Source organism: Hermetia illucens, chromosome 7 (assembly GCF_905115235.1).
Source record: "Hermetia illucens chromosome 7, iHerIll2.2.curated.20191125, whole genome shotgun sequence".
Classification (NCBI taxonomy): domain Eukaryota; kingdom Metazoa; phylum Arthropoda; class Insecta; order Diptera; family Stratiomyidae; genus Hermetia; species Hermetia illucens.
The window spans coordinates 3120732-3139225 of record NC_051855.1 but is presented as its reverse complement, the minus strand read 5'-3'; the positions used below and the strand labels follow the sequence as shown (position 1 = coordinate 3139225).

At 42.7% G+C, this 18494-nt stretch overlaps 1 protein-coding gene across 5 annotated transcripts in view; it reads left to right on the top strand.

The window, feature by feature from the left end:
- LOC119660774 (calcium/calmodulin-dependent protein kinase type 1) overlaps positions 1 to 12224 on the top strand; it is a 396728-nt gene extending 384504 nt beyond the window's left edge. For all 5 annotated transcript variants that reach the window (XM_038069548.1, XM_038069544.1, XM_038069545.1 and 2 more), the window contains one exon: positions 11356 to 12224. In XM_038069548.1, coding sequence (XP_037925476.1) covers positions 11356 to 11556 — 201 coding nt within the window. In that variant the 3' untranslated portion in view covers positions 11557 to 12224. The remainder of the gene's footprint in view (positions 1 to 11355) is intronic.
- Positions 12225 to 18494: the final 6270 nt, after the last annotated feature.

The following is an 18494-nucleotide window of genomic DNA, read 5'->3' as shown; positions in this document are numbered from 1 at the left end:
GTGAGTCTGGTCTTCATTCTTTGGTCACAAAGATAGAGGATGCAACTTTGAATGGTGAGTACGCGATGGGGGTGTTCGTGGACATTGAAGGGGCTTTCGACTGTGCGCCTTTTCAAAAACTTTGTGATGCCGCCAGAGCGCATGGTGTTGATGATGCTTTAATTAAGTGGATCCATGCTATGCTAACGCAAAGATTGTTGTGCGCTGAGGTAGGGGTCGATCGCTACCTGACTACGAAGGCAACGAAGGGCTGCCCCCAAAGAGGTGTGCTTTCGCCGCTTCTGTGGAGTATGCCGATCGACTCACTACTATGCGAACTGCAAAATTTGCCAATACACGCTCAAACTCATGCTGATGACGTGGCTGTACTTGCTGTTGATCGGGATCTTGGGACGGTGTGTAGGAATATACAACGTGCCGTTGATGTGATAGACAGCAGGTGCCTTAGACATGGTTTGTCAGTTAATCTAAATAAAACCACAATGGTTTTATTCACAAAAAGGAGAAAACTGGATGGACTTTGTCTCCCTGAGATGAGGGGTACTACCCTTCAACTCTCCGAAGAAGTGAAATATCTGGGGGTCACTCTAGATAAAAAACTTCTTTGGAACAAACATGTAGAGGTAAAGATGAAACGAGCTCTCACAGCTTATGGGCTGTGCAGACGGACCTTTGCCTCGACATGAGGACTCAGGCCTCATGTGGTAATATGGATATACGTTGTTATCATTAGGCCGATGTTCGTATATGCATCCGTAGTGTGGTGGGTTAAGGTGAGACAAAAAGGTTTTCACCGTAAACTAGCCGCACTGCGAAGAACTGTTTGTCTGGGTATCACTGGTGCCATGAGCACGACATCCGGCGCAGCTCTAAATGCACTACTCAATTTGCAGCCCCTGGATATATTTATTCAAAGCACTGCAATGGGAGCAGCTCTCGAATAAAAACGAGAAGTGGGCTTTTCCTTTGGGACAATATGCGACGGTTTTTCAAGCCGGAGTTTATGCGATCCTAAGGGTCGCAAACTGGGTGATTGGCGAGCGGTTGAAGGGCAGGCGCATCGCAATCTGCAGTGACAGTCAAGCTGCACTGAGGGCATTGACCAGTCCTTTGATCACCTCGAAAATCGTTGAGGAATGCAGAAACCGTTTGAACTCTGTCTAGATTCAATACGGTGGAACTACCTGGTCACTGTGGCATAGAGGGAAATGAAATCTCGGACGCTTTAGCGAAAGAGGGGTCAATCACCCCTATGCCGGGATCGGAGCCAGCAATTGGGGTATCAGTAGCATTGGCTAAATCTGTTTCCAAAAACTGGGAACAAGTTTCCCATAATGACAGGTGGCAGAGCTTAAATGCTGCTCGACACCAAACTTTTCCTGCCAGAACCGAACATACGTACCGCAAAGTTTATCCTGTCGAAAAGCAGGAGGACTTGCAGGTGTATTGTGGGCATTCTGACAGGCCATAATTCACTAGCTGGGCATATGCTCAGAATAGGAATTACCGAAGATGAGGCGTGTCCCTCCTGTAATGAGGAACCGGAATCCACGGAGCATTTCCTATGTGAATACCCCACCTATGGACGCATCAGGCATCAGATCTTTGGTGCCGATGTACTCCAATTGCGACGGGTAGCATCACATCCACTGACGGAAATCCTGCGATACGTTAACGAATCCCGAATATTCCGTTAGACGGGGGAGGCGAGTACAATGGGCCAACACGGCCTAAGTGCTCAGAAGCTGTCGCTTTTCCCCCACCATACACACACACACACACACACATGCGTCCATGGGCACATAGATCCATCACCTAAAACAACGAGTTATAGTCGGCCTTCTTCCCACCCTGCAGACGATCAACCCGAACTTTATTTTCCCAGGAGGAGTTGCTTCATGCGGATGCTGACTATGACCAGTTTTTGCCCTTTGGTAATGGGAGATGGGACTCATACCTTGAGAGAAGTTATATCCGTAATTTCGTTTGATCGCTCTCTTTTGGCTACAAGACACTTCCAATCCTTTATCTGAGAAGTGGACGTGGGCTGGAAGCACAAAGTGGTTTGATTTCATCCCCAGGAGTGGATCGACTTTGGTTGGATTTTTACTGAGGCTGCATTCTGTTGCCCATAGGAATATTTTTCCAGTGTTCTCTCCAAAAGTTCGTTAATAACGGTGGGACATCACAATCATCGTTAGCATACGTCACCATTTTAGCTAACTTTGTATTGGCAATGTAAGTTTAGCTATTTATTTTTACTCCGCAACTAGTCCTCACTGCAACAATTCCACTTTTTGCATCGAGCGCAGAATTGTTAAAACAATGAATAAAAAACGACCGTAAATGCTTGATCAGAATGAGTTATAAATCAAAATCCACTAATGGGAACGAAAGAGTTTAAAGAAATTTATAAATGCTACACCACAAGACAACCGTCTATCGCAAGGTTAGAGGCAGGAGAGCACGATCCGTGTCTATGTGATTCTTTCTGCCCCCAGCTCATGGCACACTTTCATCGCTAGTCCTCCAGCCCCGTGGCGAGCCCTAAAAAGTGGAGAGTTCCACGCCATCTATTTGTTCGCAATCGCAACATTCGAAATAAATTTTGAATGCTGCGAATGCTGCCGCGCCACACCATCTTCATTCGAATTCTGTCGAGTTTCTTTAAGATTTCATCTTTGACTATTATCCAGAATTATCGACAGATTTCGTCGCTTTGGAGCGTTCCTTTGGCTACGGTCTTGACTAAATCACTCCGTTTCTAAACATAAACACTATTCAGTACGTAGGATCCCTTCCAATCCTATCATGGCTTGACCCTCTTGGATAACTCTAGTACTCACATTGTTAAAAGTACCTTTCATGTCTGGGAAGGTAGCCAAGGTGCAATGTTTGTAGTGTACTTTCCATTTAACTGTGCTCTCTGTTTCGAAGAAGAACAACCTCATCCTGCTGCTTTTATAGCATAGCTGATTTTATGCAATCCAGCCTCGATATTTATATGCTTGGAAATTGTTTAGGGTCTTCCTGAGTTTTCTCTTCGGGATTACTGATGCGATATTTTCAGGCGGCTTGGAATGTATGACCTCCGAATGGCGTTTTAGCTCGTAGTTTTCCTCGCTTGCTCGGAGACACGCCTGAGCGTGTATTGCCAAAGTGGGTCCGGGATAAATATGATGCGCTCTGCCCCCTGCAATTGGAAAATCGAAAAAATTCGTCCGTTTGGTAATAATTCTACATAGACCGTCCTCATCGTGAGAGTTTCGGTAATATTCAGTGCAAAGAATCTCATTTTTACTGTATATATTGAATACTACCCTTTGGAGTTCTGGAAGGTGTAGGTCTAGTCCAGCCTGAGCACGCTCCCTGTAGCGGGTCTCAATAGGATTTCCAAATTGGTACTAATTATAAAATAACAAGTCGGGAAACCGGAATCTGGGCGCTTCAGGTATGAACGGTTTTGTGTATTTTTTTTTTTTATAAAAACATTTGAGTGGACGTTTAAAAAGCAGATTCATCTCGTTTAGTGATTCCCGTGCGACCCCGAGGGGTGTGCCTTACATTGGCATGGCAAACTACCTAAATTTTTGAGGTTTTTTTAAGGTTTGATATAAAACAAAACCTTATTATAATCGGTTTACTGTCTATCTGTCTGTCGTACGTATTTTTCTCGGTAACGGTTATAGCGAAAGTATCTCCATGGACCCCGCCTTTCATATAAGTTCACTTTATGCAGATGATGATGACGTCATGCACGTCCTAGAGTGCAATCAATTTACATGAAATGCAATACTTTGACTTTCAATAACTTCGTTAATAATAGTTACAGAATGATGTCCTATATTATCGTCTATCATCATCAACGGCGCAAGAAACAGTATCCGGTCTAGGCCTGCCTTAATAAGGAACTCCAAACATACCAGTTTTACGCCGAGGTCCACCAATTCGATATCCCTAAAAGCTGCCTGGCTTCCTGGCCTATGCCATTGTCCCATCTCAAGCAGGGTTCGCCTCGTCTTGTTTTTCTACCACAGATATTGCCCTTATAGATTTTCTGGCTGGATCATCTCCATCCATACGGATTAAGTGACCCGCCCACCGCAACCTATTGATCCGGATTTTATCCACAACCTGACGGTCATGGTATTGTTCATAGATTTCATTGTTATGTAGGCTACGAAGGATTCTTCACTCGCCCATGCTGAATTGCTAAATTGCTGCTAAATTTTGGACTTCTAGAATGGACGTAAGGAGGGTTTTATTCATTGCATTTCTGATGCTTTGAATATCAATATCATACTAAAGTGATGGTCCGACAAACTGAATGCATCAACATTACGAGCTAGGTACATTTTACGGTCAATATAATCGGCCTAGCGGGCAAGCAATTCGTGCAGTTATTGATCGTTTTCGCACTAAATTTGCTCTTCTCGATTCAAAATCATTAACATGATAAAGAAATGTGCGTTCCGAATAGAATATTGCTACTGTAGCGCGTAGTGTTAAAGAAGATGCCGAAAAGCCGACTCGTCGTCGTTCTCAACTTATTGACCTTTGCCCTTCAACTACGTGGAAAATTGTATCTAAGGACCTTGGCTTACGTGCCTACAAAATACAGCGCGTGCAGGAATTGAAGCCAAATGACTATCGTTTGCTACGCATTTTTGCTAATTGGCCAAAAATGAGCGTTTTTCGAAGAATTTTGTGTAGTCATGAAGCTCATTTCAGTTTAAATGGCTACGTTAATAAACAAACAAACAATAAACGTATGTGGAGTGAAGACAACTCTCAACTCTGACAGATCCTCATTACATCCATTAAAATTGACTGTTTGGTAGGGTTTACACACTGACGGCATCATCGGTCTCTATTTCTTTCGCAATGGGGAAGGAGTTACCATTATGGTGAACGGCGAGCGCTATCGAGCCATGCTGAGCCCATTTTCGTTTCAAAAAATTAATCAGTTAAACTTCGCCGATATTTGGTTCCAACAAGACGACGGAACTTGCTATACCGCGCGGTCAACAATCGATTTATTCAATTTGTTGACAACTTTGTTCCCAGAGGTGGTCCTGTTAAATAGCCCTCTTGTTTGTATGATTTAACGCCCCTTGATTAATTTTCATGGGGCTATGTTAAGTTATTGGTTTGTACCGACAAACTAGCAGCTCTTGAAGTATTGGAAGCCAATATTCAAGCCACCATTGGCACCATATTGTCAGATTTATGGGAAAAAGTAGTCAAAAATTGGACTGATCGAACTCGTAGCGGCGGTGGGCATATTAAAAAAAATAAATGCAAGTTATCTATCTACCAGATTATAATAAAAACAAACGTTCCAACAATATTTCTGTCTTGTATTATAATTTTAAATTCTCAAGCTCTTAAAAATCACCCTTTACAAGCAATACACAAAACCATTCATACCTGAAGCGTTAAACTTCCGGTTTCTCGACTTGTTTCAGTTTTTAATGTCATTATCACGATTTTTTAGTTCCGACCGGATTTCAATTTTGCCTACAAAAATAGAGTTTCTTTTGTTCTTCGCACTCAGTAAAGGTTTTCTTTCATTCTTTTTCGTTAACTTGCTTTGCATTGTATCCAACAGCCTGTACGTTACGTACTTGTAAAAAACAAAATACATCCCTTTATCTCCTTTCTTCTTTCACTTATGTGTTTCGAACGAAGATGTCCGGATTTCACTTTTGCTCATTATACTTAAAAACTCTATTGCTTTTACCAGTGTGATCAGCCTAATTCAATAACTTTTTGCTGCAATAAGGTGTTTTCTGCTGTTTCTCCAACCGTTCGTTGTTGTATTCACTCGTCCCGCTCATCGACAGTACCCCCTTATTCTACAAAATCTAGCTCAGAATAAAAATTATGCGACGGCTGACGTCTTTTCGTCTATTTACTGCCCGATGATTTTGGTATAGGTACATAATGGCTGGTATTCGCTCTATCCGATATATTGACAGTACTTTCCATACTAAAAACCAACACTGCTATTCCTTTTTAGAGGAACCCATTGTCATCGGCTTGGTTTTTTCTGACAACTTTTGCTATTTTCCATGTTCGATTCGATGAGTTGTCCATCAACAAAAAAAGGGGGCGTGGCTGTGTTATGGACACGGCCGTTTGTTGTACGTGAATAACGTCTCGTAAAGTGTAAAGTTTCTATATAAAAAAATATTATTTACAGTCGTACAAAAATCTTTTGACGCGTGGGTAACAGAAACAGTGCCTTACAGTTTGCCTTACCTGTAAAGCGCTGTCTCTGTCACCCACACGTCATCCACGCGCCAAAAGACCCTTGTACGACTGTATGTACCTATGTCATAATTTTACACATGTATTGTTTATGCTGGTCAAAGGGTAGTATAGGTACCAGGGTGAACCGTGGATTGGTACCCACGATGGAGCATAAAACCTGGGAAATGCCTGCTGAACCAACACCAACAGCTCTACTACCAAACCCTATCTCCACCTCCACGTGGTGACCGCTGGGAGCTCTTTCTTAACGAAAAGCTGTAGACGGAGAAAGATGAAGGCGAGTCTCCGGCGCCTAACAACGGGACAAATTGTACCAACTGGTCCTCCAGGTTGGGAGTTGGGTAGGGCTGACAACCCTACATGGAAAACAACTTGTTACGAAACCACAGCAGGAGCCTCGGACTGCACGGATTATACAACGACGACCCCGACAACGACAACGGAATAACGATTTGCACATTTTCTCATGGAACGTGCGCTCCCTGTAAAGAGATGAAGCTGATAAGAAGCTAGCCGATACCCTGTCCAAATATAGGGCTGATGTAACAGCGTTGCAGGGGATGCGTTGGACAGGGCCGGTTTCCTGGAGAAGAGCCACTACGCCATATATTATAGTGGCCATCCAGTAAACCATGTGCTCGGAGTAGGTTTCTTAGTCAGCCAAAAAATGAAGCCTGCTGTTATCGGCTTTGAAAACATAAGCGAACGGCTATGCACTCTGCGCTTGCGAGGCAAGTTTAGAAATATAAGCTTCATTAACGTTCACGCCCCTACAGAGGAGACTGCAGAGTCGGAGAAGAATACCTTCTACGAGGCAGTAGAACAAACCCTCGAAGCATGTCTCAGATACGATATCAAAATCATACTTGGGGATTTTAACACCCAAGAAAGGAAGGAGCCCGTATTCAGGCGATACGTTGGCTCCCATAGCTAACACGAAAATACAAATGATAACGGACTGCGGATTATTTGAGTAGCAGGGTCACACGAAATGGTTGTTGGAAGTACCTGAAGTACCGGATCACTATCTTGTTGGCATGGTGCTCCGATGTCGAATAACAACAGTACCTAGAATCCCCTCTGACAATCAGGTGAGAGTTAATACTGAAGCCATCCATAACACAGCCCTCCGCGACACCTATAAGGGTGGAATGGATGCCGCAATAACCGCAGTCAACAGAGAACCTGGAGATGAAGCATCAACAAATGATCTTCACAACCACCTGAAGAACGTTATCATGGATACGGCCACAAACATACTTGGCCCCAGCCGCAAAAGGAGTCGGAACGGCTGGTTTCACGATGAATGTAAGCTAGCAACGGAACGGAAGAATGCCGCATACCGAGTAATGTTGCATTCTCAAAGAACGCACGCGCAGAGATTATCACGAACTCCGTCGAGCGGAGAAGCGACTTCACAGACGGAAAAGGAAACCTGGGAGAACCAACAAGTCTGTGAACTAGAAAAGTACAGGGAGCAATCGCACCAGGCGCGGAAGTTTTACCAACAAGTCAACAGGATGAAGCCTTATACACCTCGATGCTCATCCTGCCGAGACAAAGAGGGAAATCTGATTTCCGACAGAATGGGCATATTGGAGCGATGGGTTGCGTACTTTGATGAGCTACTGAACAACCAGAACATCGGCGAGTTGGAGGTCCCGCCAACTGAAGACGACGGACAAATACTGCCACCACCAAGTTTAGGAGAAACAGTCCGTGCAATTCATCGGCTAAAAAATCATAAGTCACCGGGGGCCGATGGAATTACAGCCGAATTGGTTAAATATGGAGGCGACCAGTTACACCAACTGGTTCATCATTTTTTGCTCAAGGTATGGGTTAGCGAATCAATGCCTGCCGATTGGCAACGAGGCATTATTTGTCTCATACATAAAAAGGGAGATATCACACAGTGCAGCAATTATAGAGGTATCACGTTGCTGACTGCCATCTATAAGATATTCTCTATCTTGCTAGACCGGATAGGCCCATATGCTCAGAACAACATTGGCCCATAGCAAAGAGGGTTCACTCCAGGCAAATCAGCAATAGATCAGATTTTCTCTCAAGCGATGGCAAGCGATGGAAAAACCGTTGGAATATGGACAACCGTTGCACCATCTATTCATCGACTTTAAAGCTGCCTATGAGAGCATAGCCAGGGTAAAACTGTACACGGCCATGAGAGAATTCGGTATCCCGACGAAACTAATAAGGCTGACTAGGCTGACCCTGACCAATGTGTGAGGCCAGATAAAAGCAGCAGGATCACTCTCAAGACCATTCGACATCAACAAAGGTCTACGAGAAGGGGATGCCCTATCACGCATCCTCTTTAACCTGGCCCTCAAGAAAGTGATCCGTGATGCTGAGGAAAATGCAAGAGGTACGATCCTCTTCAAGTCCACCCAACTAGTGGCCTATGCTGACGATATCGACATCATGGGAAGAACGACCTGAGACGTACAAACTGCCTTCATCCAGATCGAGCAGGCAGCGCGAGATCTTGGGCCGCACATCAACGAAGGCAAGACAAAATATATGGTGGCAACGTCAGCACCGAAGACGAACCAACCAACAACAACAAACCGCACTGGTCAATCAGGAGAATACAACTTTGAGACCGTTGATAATTTCTCCTATCTAGGGTCGAAAATCACAACCGATAACAGCTACGATGATGAAATCCGGGCACGGTTGTTGTCAGCCAACAGAGCCTATTTCAGCTTACAAAAATTGTTCCGCTCGAAACGTCTCAGCATAGGGTCAAAGCACTTACTGTACAAGACTATGATCTTGACAGTCCTCGGAATTCCTCGGAAACTTGGGTTCTTAGCAAGAAAAATTGCGAAATCTTGGCCGCGTTCGAGAGAAGAATCCTCCGAAGAATTTTCGGCCTCCTACATGAGGATGGACGATTCCGTAGCCTACATAACGACGAAATCTATGAGCTATATCATGACCGTCCGGTTGTGGATAAAATCCGGCTCAATAGGTTACGTCGGGCGGGTCACTTAATCCGTATGAATGAGGATGATCCCACTCGGAAAGTCTATAAGGGCAATATCTTTGGTAAGAAGACGAGGCAAACCCTGCCTAAGATGGAGCGATGGCATAGGCTAGGACGCCAGACAACTTTTAGGGATATCGAATTGGTGGACCTCGGCGCAAAACCGGGATGTCTGGAGTTCCTTATTAAGGCAGGCCTAGACCGGATACCGGTTGTTGCGCCGTTGATGATGATGATTGTTTATGGGGGCAACTGCTTCATTTAATTGGTTTACGAAATAAATCAACTAAACAAATAATTACTGTGTTATAACTTCATTAAATATAGGTCTGTGATAAGAAAACTACGGCACAAATGGCATACAGGATACATCTAGATTTCTAGTAAACGTTAAATCAGTACAGGTATTACCTAACGTTGTTGGAGAAGTTTCAATGTAAGACAAATTGAACTCACTGAGCATGAAGCCGGGCAATGAGCGATCTTGTGAAACATTAACATTAAAGTCTCCGACTATCATAATTGGTGTAGCAAGATCAGGCTCGTAATCGGGTACAATTTTAACGATATTTTTGGAATATTTTAATAGAGATCGTAACATAAATAGTTTAATTTCTGCTAACGCTGTCCCTGGATGGATGTACACACACCCCAGTATGAATTTGAAGATGGTCATTGATTTTTACGTTTATTGGACAGACATCGTCAACCTTCGCGTCTTTCAGTCCCAAATTAATTTCCGAAATGTTAATGTTAAGTCGATTGCAGTCACTGAAGCTATTGATGTTGCGATATATGGCGACACCACCAGCTTTGCGACTTGATGATGATACTGCCACCATTGATGTAGTTGCAATTTGTAGGCGCTTAGCGGTATTACAATGTGATTTCAGATCAAAGCCAAGCACATTCACTGGCATGAAATCTTGGATGGACCAAGTCTCGCTGATTGTCAAATAATCAGATCGTTTGATGATGGAATCGCTAGAGATGTCTTCTGAGTGCGCGACCAAGCTTTGTGCATTAATGGCGGTGATAATTAGACAACGCTGATCAGGAACACTATCACAAAATTTTCTTACATCCGCGGCTAGTTTCGGCAACGGATGTTGCGCCAATATCTTGTATTCATCTCGTATCTCCCTAACTGTAATAGACGCCTGACCAAATCCGTGATAAAACTTGAAATCGTTTTGGGCATTGATCATATAAAGGACATCTAACGATGTGATGCGACTTGAAGCCACATAAACTAGTTGGTGTTGTTGCGATTTATCATATTGGTACATAATTTGATCGAACGTGCCTCCTTGTGATTTGTAGATTGTGATTGCACAAGCTGGCACGATGGGAAACTGTATTCGGCGCCATTTGATCTTCGGACCGAGTGGTATGTTGACACTTCACGTTGTTTTGCTTTTTATATATTTTTTTTTATTTTAACACATTATATTCACAGTCACAACTTGTTGTGATAGATTTTGATAAGAGCTGATGATTAAAACTTAATTGAACGTCGTAGCTTCACCGAATCGAAAGTTATACTAAATGGAAATCTCGATACGCATCAAAATAGCGGGGCTGTCCCCTCTCCCGCGCGCGACGTGTCACAGTCCTTACCTATCGTAATGAATTCTTTGATTCTTTAGCTATCCAGTGGTATAATTGAATTTTGGGTGGGGATGATAGATAACTACAACAGGAAACTGTATCATTCTTTTTTTTGGATTGCGTCCCTATGGAAGTAATTTTAAAGACGTTATTGACGTCAAAAATCTACCGTGACTAGACCGGCCGCCAGGTCAAGGCTCTTAAACGAAGCTTGAGAGGGTCTCATTACCTTTGGCGCTTTATGTCATTTGTAACAGATTCTATTCAAATTTGAAACCATTAAAAAAATATTCTCTCTCTTCCTTCTGCACGCGTATTTTCCATTTTCGGGGGAAAGATGCCTAAAATATTTTCTTCTATGACCAGGAAAGAATCCTGTTTTATATTTTCCATCTTAAGCCAGAACGAATTTTACTGAAATTTAATGCGCATTTCGATTTTTTCTTCTATTTTAGCAAGCGTATCATGCGGCAACGGTTATCCGACAAATGCAGCGAATGGCTTTAAGTAGTGGTAGCAGCGGTAGTAGCGTCACAACCAGCGGTAACGGATGTGGAAATACCAATCCGGCTAGCGGTGGAGGGGGCTGCGTTCGCACTGCAGTTGGTAATAGTCGCTGTGAAAACAACACAGTTAATGGTGGTCCTCCAAAATAATTTATTCCGCTTCTTTTTTATTAAAAAAAAACACAAAAAAACAAACAAAAGCAAAAAACGAACGGAAAAAAAATATTTTAAAAAAGTCTCTAAAATAGGATTAGTCAAGGAAATTGAATTAAAATAATAACATGATACGTTAAAAATTGTAAATGTATGTAAAAAATCAAAATAAATTGCAAAAAAGCAAAATGTTCCAAACTAAGGACACAACTACTAAACAAAGAATTAAAGAATCAATTTGATATTCATCCGAGGAATTAGTGGAGCTTTTCTGTAAAAAAGAAAAACATAACAAAAAAATGATTAAATGCAAGCAAAAGAAATGAAGGAGGCAAACAAATACTTCTTTGCTTCTTCCTTTTTTTAATATCTCTTCTACGTGATTCCTCATTATTACTATTACTATTATAACATGTTCCTCTTTCTTTGTTCATATGATTCGTGGGAATGATATTTAGGAAATCTATCGAAAACTACATACAAATTTAAAGAGTTTAAACGGAAATGCGGAATACACAAACTTAACTTCATACGCTATGGTTTTCTAACGTTAAATATGTCGGAAAAAAATGTTTTATTAAAGAAATTATGGTAAAATAAATAAAAACAAATGAATAGGATAAATACATAAATGGGGAAATAAAAAAACTGTGACTATATTTTAAGTTACTTGGAGTATGCTTTCTTCTTTGAGGTTTCGTGTAAAACAAAACCTTATTCAAATCCATGCACTGTCTTTCTGTCTGTCATACGCATTTGTCTCCAAAACTGCTCCACCGACCCTAAAGGAGTTTGGTGGACATGTGAGATCTATGAAATTCCACCCATACAGTGAGGACATAAATTTAGGTGGTGTTTAAAATGGGCCGCAAAATTGCGATGTTAAATTTTTCACCGAACGTAGTCATGTGGTTTATCAATGAATAAATGAAAGGTCTCGATTAGTATTTTCCGAAATTGATATTAGCTTCAACGTAGATTGTAAAATGCTCTAGTAAGGAGTTAAAATGTGCAAACTTAAAGTGAGACAGGATTCGTTTTGGGAAACTATCTAACCCGAAAATCTGAAAAAAATCGGGATGATGCGCTATCTAAGCTTTAAAATATCTCCCATTGCGATATATGCTCAAATAAACATGCTGCATGGAAAGCAGTAACGTAGAGGGCATCTGGCTATCAGTACCAAAGTTATAGCAGTTCTAACTTATCAGTTTCCCGCGAATTTACTGCATCTTAAAGGAGCGCGACCTCTGGGAATGACATGGCAGTTTTGCTAACGGCCACAGGGAACGACATGGTACGATACGACAGAATATTGCCTAGTGCAAGGTATACATATTGAAAACACTATACTACATATATCTGGCGCAAGCATAAGTCTCCGGCTGATTTTCTCTGAAACAGACGCAGACGTTTGTCTGTCTGATTTCTGAGACAGACAGACATTTGCCTGACACCAGCGTACAGGTTTGTCTGAAGCAGTCATTTATACCAGACACATCTATTTCACATGATATCTGAAGAATGCACAGACATTTGTCCATCTGTTGCCTCAGGCAGCCGGGGACATTTGCCTACACTAGACATAAGTTAATTATAGTATTTTCAAAATACACTAGGCAATATCGTGTCAATCCCAGAGGGCGTTAGTCAATCTATCGTGTCGTGTTGTGTCGTCCCCAGTGGGTGTTAGTAAAACTGTTTTATCGTTCCCTCCATCCATGCAAATAAGACGTGACGTCATAATTAACGAGAGTTTTGTGTGAAGCAACATCTTATTAAAATCGATTCAGTGTCTGCGTCTATCTGCCACACCCGATTTATTCAGAAACATATGTATCCAACCGAAAAATTTGAAAAGTATTACAATGATGCATCTATATAAGATTTATGCATCAAAATGCAAGCTTAGAGACCAATACTCAACCAATTCGCTATCGTATCGTTGTTTTTTCATGCCTATGTGTGTGAAGTGTACCCCCGCTCCGCTCTGCATCGTGAAACAATCAGACACTACTGTTCGAAGTCATCCTACTCTAGTCAAACGCCACGAATAGACTCGCACCCCTAATTTGGTCTCCATCGCTTTTCTCAGCTTACGCTTCATCTTTAGTTTCTTTTCTCGTTTACAAATTCCGAACAGTGAAGGATTCGTGATCGCTGGGAGTTCCTTCTTAACGAAGAGTTGCAAACGGAGTAGGATGGAGACGAGTCTCCCGCGTCCAAAAACTGGAAAAATTGTGCCAACTGGTCCTCCAGGTTGGGGGTTGGGTAGGGCTGACATGAAAAACAACTTGTTTCGAAGCCACAAAAGGAGCCTCGGATTGGATGGATATTTGCACATCTGCTCATGGAATGTGCGCTCCCGGTACAGATCGAATGCTGCCCAGCAGCTAGCCGATACCCTGCCCCAATACAGGGCTGATGTAACCGCCTTACAAGAGATGCGTTGGACAGGGATCGGTCTCCTAGAGAGAGCGCCACTACACCATATATTAATGTAGTGGTTATCCAGTAAACCATGTGCTCGGAGTAGGTTTCTTTGTCAGCCAAAAAATAAAACCTGCTGTTATCAGCTGGGAAAACATAAGGGAACGGCTATACACTTTGCGCTTGCGAGGCAAGTTTAGAAATACAGGCCTCATTAACGTTCACGCCCCTACAGAGGAGACTGCAGAGCCGGAGAAGACAACCTTCTACGAAGCAGTAGAAGGGACCCTCGAAACCTGTCCTTCATCTTTCTTTTCACCTTTTACCCCGTTCACAAGCGAGGACGGCTCGTGATCGGTTTCAATTTAATTTTGTTTTCTCAAAAGCCCGAGCTGGATGCAATCACGAGGCTTCCAAATCCCCATCTAGCCTATCAATCCATCGTTGTTTCGGTCGAGCTTTTGGTCGCTTTCCATCGACTTCGATGTTCAGACCAATCTTGGGGAATGAATTCTCATTAGCGCCAGTTACGTGTCCTCTCGCATTTTTTCCGCGGCCGCTACAATATCATATCGGTCGCGGATATCCATATTTCGGATGTGATCAAAGCCTGTCCCAGGTATGATATCAAAATCATACTTGGAGATTTGAACAGCTAAGTATTAACAGTGTGACACGAAATGACACAACCACCTGGAGAATGTTATCATTGGTACGGTTGCAAACATACTTGGCCCCAGTCGCGAAAAAAGTCGGAATGAATGGGTCAACGTTGAATGTACGCTAGCAACGGAAAGCAAGAATGCTGCATACAGAGTGGAGTTCCATTCTCAAGGAACGCGGGCACGCGCGGAGACTTATCACGAACTCTGACGAGCGGAGAAGCAACTTCACAGACGAAAAAGGAAGAAACAACAGGTCTGTGAACTCGAAAAGTACAGAGAGCAACCGCACCGGGCGCGGAAATTTTACCAACAAATCAGCAGGATGAAATCTTACACACCTCATCCTGCCGAGACAAAGAGGGAAATCTGATTTCCGACAGAATGGGCATATAGGAGCGATGGGTTGAGTATTATGATGGACTGATCAATGAGCAGAATATCGGCGAGTTGGAGGTCCGCCAACTGAAAAAGACGGAGAAATGCTGCCACCACCAAGTATAGAAGAAACAGTCCGTGCAATTCATCGGTTTAAAAGTCATAAGTCGCCAGGAGCCGATGGAATTACAGTCGAACTGGTTGAATATGGAGATGACAAACTATACCAAGCGATTCATCAACTTATACTCAAGGTGTGGGACAGCGTATCAATGTCTGAAGATTGGTAACGAGGCATTATCTGTCCACAAATAAAAAAGGAGATATTACGCAGTGCAGCAATGATAGAGGTATCACGTTGCTGACTACCATCTATAAGAATTCTCCTCTATTTTGCTAGGTCGAATAGTCCCATATGCCCAGCACATCATTTTTTTGGGAGTAGGGTAGGTGCCCAGGACATCATTGATCCATACTGAAGAGGCTTCACTCCAGACAAATCAGCAATAGATCAGATTTTCTCTCTTTAAGTCCTTTAACTCGCTTATGCTGGCGATATCAACATCATAGGAAGAACGGCAGGATACGTACAAAGTGCCTGCATCCAGATAGAGCAGGCAGCGCGAGATCTTGGGCTGCACATTAATGAAGGCAAGATGAAATATATGGTACCAATGTCAGCACCAAAAACCAAGAGAATAACAAAGATAGAAGAGTACAGCCTTGAGACGGTTGATAATTTCTACGAGCTAGGGTCGAAAATCACAACCGATGGCGATGAAATCTGCGGACGGTTGTTGGCAGCCAGCAGAGCCTATTTCAACTTCAGAAAAAAACTATTCCGCTCGAAACGTCTCATTATAAGGTTAAAGCTCTTACTGTGCAAGACAATATCTATGTTAAAAAAGGAAGACGAGGAAGACCCTGCCTGAGATGGAACAATGGCGTAGGCCAGTATGCCAGATAGTTTTTAGGGATATCGAATTGGTAGGCTCGCCGCAAAATCGGGATGTTTGGAGTTCCTTATTAAGGCAGGCCTAGACCTTCTACTGTTGTATATGTCATTTTGTCCGGCCTATTTTGTAGTAAGGAAAGCTTCTCCGCGAAGTATGCCAGCGCTTCCTTTAATGGTATGCTAAGGAAAGGGGCTTCTATTTCGAATGACACCATACCTTTTTCGTGCGGAAGTGTTTCCGTATTTCGAAATTTTTCAATCAGTTTTCCACTGTTCCTTATCGTTTGTTTTCCCGTTGATACTCATAGTTCGTTTAATCCTTGCAGTAGCCATCCTGCTATCTTCTGTGTTAGTGAGTTTGTCGCTGCTATGATCTTACGCGTTGCTGGGTTCTCCACTACGTTTGAGCATTCTTTGAGCGTCTTCTCTATTTAGTGTTTCGAGTTCTGTAGTGGGTTTATTTTGAATTCGTGGAAGTTTCCGTTTTCCAGTTTTCCCATGAGCGTCCAAAAAACATCAACAGTTGGCTTTTTGAATTGATAGGTAAGTAATCAAATTAACTAGCAATTAAGGTCTAGATTTAGGTATTTAAAGGACAAGCCGGTCCACATGCAGTTCAAACTAAAACACACTGAGGAAGAGGTCCAACTGGTCCTTGAAATACCGGCATATGAGTAATAAACATTTTTTATTGGACATTTAAAGAACAATTTAGTCTTTTTTTTCTCCGCCTTTTGCTGTGTTTTGTGATATATACAACGCTTTATGTAATGTAAATTTTTCAGCGTTTAATGTCAATTTTTCAGGAATAATCCCGACGCTAAAATTACCAATGGGATAACTTTTGTAGTCTCCAAGTCTGCTTCATATCGTCCGCCAAAGGGTCGTAGTTCCGGATTTCTTCTTGCTGTTTTTCAACAGTGTTCCGACACAACGGTACGGCTACATCGAGTATGAAGCACGCTCGTTCTTCCTTGAGAGGCAGAACCCGATCGAGTCTATTGTAATTAACACTGTGGTCGGTGACATTAGTGTGAACCCAAAGTAGTTTGGCTCGATCATTTTCCAAGATTCTCTCCGAAGTATAGTAAAGATGGTAGGCTGCCACTAAGTTATACTTCAACGCAAGGTTTTTATGGAGAATTTTGGAGGCGGAGTTATGATGATTAGTGCACTCGGTACTCCTCAGCATCCTGCACGCAGATGTTATGTGCTGGATGGTTTAGAACTAGAGTTGGTTATTGAGGAGTCGAGAAGGGTGTACCCTTTGTAATTTTTTGTTGGTGGCGAAGCATCCTGAATTGAATTTAGGAATGCTTTGATCTCTCAAATTTTTAAATGACCTCCTCTTGTCGATCTCTGTTGGACTGAAGGAACATTCGACACGGGATCTCATTCTCTGCTTTTCAAGTTCAAAGGAGATAATCTATTATCTGCCATCCCGGTAGGCTGGTGTAATCGGCTAGAGGATTGTTTCTCAAAGAGAAACTCACGAAGAGAATGCACTTGATTGTAGTGGGTTACGTCGGATAGTGATCCTCAATTTTTCGGCAGCCCTATTGTGTATGTTGTTGTTTGCAAGAACTACCCTTACCGGTCTATTGACAGATTTTAAATCCGTATTACCCCCACTGTATCACACTGACCAAACAGGAAGAACAGGGATAGGAGAATACAACTTTGAGACCATTGATAGTTTCTCCTATTTAGGGTCGAAAATCACAACCGATAACAGCTACGATGATGAAATCCACGCACGGTTGTTGTCAGCCAACAGAGCCTATTTCAGCTTACAAAAACTGTTTCGTTCGAAACATCTCACCATAGGGTCAAAGCTCTTATTGCACAAGACTATGATCTTGCCAGTCCTCATGTATTCCTCGGAAACTTGAGTTCTTAGCAAGAAAAATTGTGAATTCTTGGCCGCATTCGAGAGAAGAATCCTTCGAAGAATTTTTGGTCCCCTACATGAGGATCGACGATTCCGTAGCCTACCCAATGACGAAATCTATGAGCGATACCATGACCGTCAAGTTCTGGATAAAATCCGGCTCAATAGGTTACGGTGGGCGGGTCACTTAATCCGTATGGATGAGGATGATCCCGCCCGGAAAGTCTATAAGGGCAATATCTATGGTAGAAAAAGAAGACGAGGCAGATCCTGCCTAAGATGGAGCGATGGCGCAGGTGGGGACGCCAGACAGCTTTTAGGGATATCGAATTGGTGGACCTCGGCGCAAAACCGGGATGTCTGGAGTTCCTTATTAGGGCAGGCCTAGACCGGATACCGGTTGTTTCGCCGTTGATGATGATGATCACACTGAAAATATATAGAAGGACGGGAATGGAGAAGGTGTTTTTATTTTTCCCGAACAGCTCTATTTTTAGGAGAAGAACTTAGATTTCATTATTGTCACAGCAAGGTGTTGTTGCTTGCAATATGCCGAGGTATTTATAGACGTCGTTCGAATCCATAACCTCAATTTGGATATCATTATGGTTGTATCTTT